Consider the following 6,055-nt stretch of genomic DNA (forward strand, 5'->3'; position numbering starts at 1 on the left):
CGGGTCGCGCACGATGGAGAAGTAGAAGCTGTCGTTGGGCATCACCTTCTGCACCTGCGGGGAAGGCTGCTGTCACCCCGGGGTGGCCTCCACAGTGCCCGGGCCTCCTCTGCCTTCCCTCAATTGTCCTCCAGCTCCTCATGTCCTCCATATCCCAATGATGTCCATCTCCTCACGTCCTCCAGCTCCTGATGTCCTCCATCTCCCTCCAATGTCCTCCACCTCCTGATATCCTCCATCTCTTTATGTCCTCCAATTCCCAGTGATCTCCATCTCCCCTCAATGTCCTCCATCTCCTCATGTTCTCCATCTCCTGATGACCTTCATCTCCCTCCAATGTTCTCTACCTCCTGATGTCCTCCTTCTCCTCATGTTCTCCATCTCCTCACGTCCTCCATCTCTTGATATCCTCCACCTCCCTCCAATGTCCACTATCTCCTGATATCCTCCATCTCCCCATGTCCTCCGTTTCCCAATGTCTTCTACCTCCTGATATTCTCCATATCCCAATGTCCTCCACCTCCTGATGTCCTCCATCTTCTAATGTCCTCCATTTCCCAACAACCTCCATCTCCTGATACCCTCCACGTCCCAACGACCTCCATCTCCTCACGTCCTCCATCTCTTGATATCCTCCATCTCCCTCCAGTGTCCTCTACCTCCTGATATCCTCCATCTCCCCATGTCCTCCATTTCCCAGTGACCTCCATCTCCTGAGATCCTTCATCCCCCAGTGTCCTCCATCTCTCCATGTCCTCCATCTCTTGATATCCTGATATCCTTCTACTCCCTCCAATGTCCTCTAGCTCCTGATATCCTCCATCTCTCCATGTCCTCCACCGCCTGATGTCCTCCATCTCCTGACATCCTCCATCTCCTTACGTCCTCCATATCCCAATGACCTCCATCTCCTGATACCCTCCATGTCCCAACGACCTCCATCTCCCCACGTCCTCCACCTCTTGATATCCTCCACCTCCCTCCAATGTCCTCTATCTCCTTATATCCCCCATCTCCCCATGTCCTCCACCTCCTGATGTTCTCCATCTCCCCCCAACATCCTCCATCTCCCCACGTCCTCCATCTCCTCCACCTCACCCCAAATCCCCCCATTTCCCCCACCCCCCAAATCCCCCCAACCCATCTCCCCTCACTTCCCCCCATCTCCCCAAATCCCCCCACACCCCCAATTCTTCCCAATCCCCCCATCTCCCCCATTTCCCCCCAAATCCCCCCACCTCCCCCCAAATCCCCCCAATTCCCCCATCTCCCCCCAAATCCCCCCCAAATCCCCCATCTCCCCCCCATCTCCCCCCCAAATCCCCTCCAACCCCCCCCCCAAATCCCCCCCATCTCCCCCCCAAATCCCCTCAACCCCCCCCCAAATCCCTCCATCCCCCCCCACCCCCCCAAAATCCCCCCCCCCCCCCACCTCTTTGAGGTCGAAGCGCATGTGGTGGCAGATGATGTCGAAGGGGGGCCCCCCCGGGCTGTAACCCTTCACCCTCTCGGCCCGGAATTTTTCGGGGTACCCGAATTGGTAGCGGTGGGGGAGGGCGAAGCGCAGCCCCCTCCCCTCCCCGAAGCGGTGCAGGAGGTTGACCACGCTGCTGCCCCCCGTCTTGTGGGTCTTGAGGAACACCACGTGCTGCCGGGGGACGCACGGCGCCGGGGGGGGGCCGGGGGGGGCGCGGGGGTCCTGGGGGGCGGTTAGGGGGATGGGGGAGGTTAGGGGGGGTCGGGGGGAGATGGGGGGAATTGGGGAGATGGGGGGGAGATGGGGGAGGGGGGGGAATGGGGGAGATGGGGGGCCAGGGGGGGTGTGGGGGTCCTGGGGGGTTAAGGGGATGGGGGAGGTTAGGGGGGGTTGGGGGGAGATGGGGGAATGGGGGGAAAGGGGGAGATGGGGGGTCAGGGGGGGCAAGGGGGTCCTGGGGGGTTAGGGGGGATGGGGGAGGTTAGGGGGGGTCGGGGGGAGATGGGGGGGAATGGGAGATGGGGGGAGTGGGGGGAGATGGGGGGAATGGGGGGATATGGGGGGCTGGGGGGGAATTGGGGGGGGAAGGGGGAAATGGGGGGGCTGGGGGGGGCGCAGGGGTCCTGGGGGGGTTAGGGGGATGGGGGAGGTTGGGGGGTCAGGGGAGATGAGGGGGAAATTGGGGAGATGGGGGGAAATTGGGGGGAATGGGGGGATATGGGGGGGCTGGGGGGGGCAAGGGGGTCCTGGGGGGCAGTTAGGGAGATGGGGGAGGTTAGGGGGGGTCTGGGAGAGATGGGGAAAATGGGGGAGATGGGGGGGAGATGGGGGGGCTGGGGGGAAATTGGGGGGGGAAAGGGGGAAATGGGGGGGCCGGAGGGTGTGTGGGGGTCCTGGGGGGGTTAGGGGGATGGGGGAGGTTAGGGGGGGTCGGGGGGAGATGGGGGAGATGGAGGGAGAGGGGAGGGTGGGGGGGCTAGAGGGGATATGGGGGGGCAGGGGGGGCACAGGGGTCCTGGGGAGGTGGCGGGGTACAGGGGGTTAAGGGGGGGTCATGGGGAGATGGGGGGAAATGGGGGGGGGAAAGAGGGAAATGGGGGGGCTGGGGGGGCCTGGGGAGGCAGCAGGTATGGGGGGGTTGGGGGGGGTTGGGGGGAGATGGGGATTTGGGGGGGAAATGGGGGGGGCAGGGGGGGCATGGGGGGGTGGCAGGGTACGGGGGGGGGTTAGGGGGGGGTCAGGGGGAGATGGGGGGGAAAGGGGGGAGATGGGGAGTTTGGGGGGGGGGGCGCTATGGGGTCAGGGCACCCCAGGACCCATCGGGGGGCACCCAAGGGCCAGGACCGGGCTGGTTTAAAGGGGGGGGGATAGGATTTTTTTTAGGGAGCGGGGATAGGATTTTTTTTTTGGGGGGGGGGGTCCCACCTGCGCTGGAGGGGCCCCCCCAGGAGCTGCAGCACGAAGCCGACGGCGACGCAGACCCCCAGGGCCCCCCCCAGCCTCTGCAGCCGGCACCGGGGGGGGGGCACCTTCATGGTGCTGGTGGGGGGGGGGGAGAGGGCACGGGGGGGGGGTCACTTCGGGGTGTGCCCCCCCCCCAAAAAAAAAATAAAATAAAATAAAAGCCCCCCCCGGTTTGGGGGGGGGGGGGGGACACGAGGCCGGGCCCGCCCAGAGCCACGTGGGAAGGGGCCGCGCCACCCCCCCCCCGTCCCGTCTGTGTCCCCCCCCCGTGTCCCCAAGATGCCACGTGTCCCCCCCCCCCGGGGTGCTCCTGTCCCTGTGTGCCCCCACCTCCATGTCCCCATGTCCCCCCCCTTGTCCATGTGACCCCCCCCTTATCTCTGGGCCCCCCCTTGTCCCCATGTCCCCGTGCCCCCCCCCATGTCCCCTATGGCCCTCCCATGTCCCTGTGCCCCCCCCTTGTCCCCGTGCCCCCCCTTGTCCCTGGGACCCCCCCATCTCGATTCTGGGACCCCCCCATGTCCCCCCCATGTCCCTGTGCCCTCCCCTTGTCCCTGTGCCCCCCCCCTTGTCCCTGGGACCCCCCCGTGCCCCCCCCTTGTCCCCGTGCCCCCCCCATGTCCCCGTGCCCCCCCCATGTCCCTGTGCCCCCCCCTTGTCCCTGGGACCCCCCCATCCCGATTCTGGGACCCCCCCACGTCCCTGTGCCCCCCCTTGTCCCCGTGGCCCCCCCCAAGCCCCCTCATGTCCCCAAGCCCCCCCCAATGTCCCGTGCCCCCCCCCCCGTGCCCCCCCCCGCACTCACCCCACGCTCGAGCCGCCGCCTCCCTCTCACCCCCCCCGCATCCCGGGGGGCGGGGGGTCCCGGGGTCCTTTGGGGGGGGGGTCCCGGGGTCCTTTGGGGGGGGGTCCCGGGGTCCTTTCCCGGGGGGGGGGGGGGGCGCTTTTTTTTTCGGGGGGGGGCCTTTTTAAGGGGGGGGGTCCCAATATCCTCCTGGGGGGGGTCGCGGCCGTCCCAGCCCCGCTGGAGGCGCGGGGGGGGGGGGAGGGAATTGGGGGGGGGTCGGGGGGCACCGGGGGGGGCCCGGGGGTCGCGGGGGGGGGCGGGGGGGGGCCGGGGTCCCGTGGGCTCCGCGGTTCCCGGCGAAGTTTCCTCCTTTGTCTCCCGCTGGCCCGCCCCGCCCCGTGGCACCGGGACGGCCCCCCCCCCCCCCCCGGGTCCGGGAACTGGGGGGGACTGGGAAGGGACTGGGAGAGACTGGGGAGGGACTGGGAGTGACTGGGGAGGGACTGGGGAGACGAGGGGGGGCGCTGGGAGGGCGCTGGGGGGAGCTTGGGGGGGCGTGGGGGGGGCACTGAGAGAGGCTGGGGGGGCACTGGGAGAGACTGGGGGGGAACTGGGAGAGATTGGGAAGCACTGTGACAGGCGGGGGGGGCACTGGGAGAGCACTGGAAGGCGCTTGGGGACACTGGGAGAGACTGGGAAGCACTTGGAGAGATTGGGAGGCCACTGGGAGAAATTGGAGGGGCACTGGGAGAGGTTGGGGGGGCACTGGGAGGTGCTGGAGGGACACTGGGAGGTTCTGGGAGAGACTGGGAAGCACTGGGACAGGCGGGGGGACACTGGGAGAGACTGGGACAGGCCAGGAGGGGGGCACTGGGAGAGACTGGGAAGCACTGGAAGAGATTGGGGGCCACTGGGAGAGATTGGTGGGGCACTGGGAGGTGCTGGGAGAGACTGGGAAGCACTGGGACAGGCGGGGGGGGGCACTGGGAGAGCACTGGAAGGCGCTTGGGGATGTTGGGAGAGACTGGGGGAGAACTGGGAGAGATAGGGGAGCACTGGGAGAGACTGGGGGGAGCATTGGGAGGTTCTGGGGGGCACTGGGAGAGACTGGGAAGTTCTGGGAGAGCACTGGAAGGTGCTGGGGGACTCTGGGAGAGACTGGGGGGGGACTGGGAGCACTGGGAAGGCTTTGAAGGGGCACTGGGAGGCGCTGGGGGAGACTGGAGGGGCACTGGGAGCACTGGGAAGGCTTTGGAGGGGCACTGGGAGGCACTGGAGGGCACTGGGAGCACCGCCCCTGGGCCATAGGGGGCTATAGGGACCCCAGGCCATATGGCCCTATAGAGCCCTATAGGGACCTATAGGGCCATAGAGGGCCATAAGGATCCACCTATACGGCCCTATAGGGACCCCGGGCCATAGGGGCCCACCTATAGGGACCCATAGGGATCCCAAGCCATAGGGACCCAGCTATAGGGTCCTATAGGGACCCCAAGCCATAGGACCCTATAGAGCACTATAGGGCCATAGAGGGCCATAGGGAGCCACCTATAGGGCCCTATAGGGACCCCGGGCCATAGGGGCCCACCTATAGGGCTCCATAGGGACCCCAGGCCATAGGGCCCTATAGAAACCTATAGGGACCCCGGGCCATAGGGGGCTATAGGGAGCCACCTATAGGGCCCTATGGGGACCCCAAGCCATAGGGACCCTCCTATAGCGTCCTATAGGGACCCCAGGCCATAGGGCCCCATAGGGACCCGGTTATAGGGGGCCACAGGGCCTCCCCTATAGAGCCCTATAGGGTCCCCAGGCCACAGGGGCCCTCCTATGGGCCCCGCAGGCCCCGCCCACATCCCCGCAGGCCCCACCCACCCCCCAGGGAGCGCCCCCGCCCACGCGCAGGGCAGGGCCCCGCCCCCGCCTCCCTCGGGACTGGGCGGGGCCCGCGGAGCCCGCGCAGCGGTGGGGGGTGGAGCCCGGCTCCGCCCCGCCCACCGTCCCCCGGCCCCGCCCCCTCTCCGTGCGCATGCGCGCTGCGGGCCGGGCGCACGTGCGGGCGCGGGAAAGCGGCGCGGCGGCGCGAGGCGAGGCAGGCGGGGGGGGGGGGGGGAGGGCCAGGAGGGGGAGAGCCCCCCCCACGTGACCCCAGGGGGGGCTTGGGACCCCCCCACGTGACCCCGGGGGGGGCTTTGGGGCCTTGGGACCCCCCCCAATGTGACCCCGGGGGGGCCTTGAGGGGCCTTGGGACCCCCCCAAATGGCCCCGGGGGGGGGCGTTGGGGACTTGAGACCCCCCCCAAATGGCCCCGGGAGGGGGTCGGGGGT

General features: G+C 67.9%; 1 protein-coding gene across 1 annotated transcript; it reads right to left on the bottom strand.

Annotated features, from left to right (window-relative positions):
- Positions 1-3: 3 nt before the first annotated feature.
- LOC311429380 (galactose-3-O-sulfotransferase 4-like) lies at positions 4-3,856 on the bottom strand (the record flags this gene model as incomplete). Its single annotated transcript, XM_084540464.1, is given in 5 exon segments — positions 4-54; positions 1,433-1,692; positions 1,695-1,699; positions 2,903-3,016; positions 3,747-3,856. Coding segments are annotated over 4 exon segments (426 nt in total), but the record flags the coding sequence as incomplete, so codon positions are not given.
- Positions 3,857-6,055: the final 2,199 nt, after the last annotated feature.

This window comes from Aythya ferina, assembly GCF_964211825.1.
Source record: "Aythya ferina genome assembly, contig: HAP1_SCAFFOLD_880, whole genome shotgun sequence".
NCBI lineage: Eukaryota > Metazoa > Chordata > Aves > Anseriformes > Anatidae > Aythya > Aythya ferina.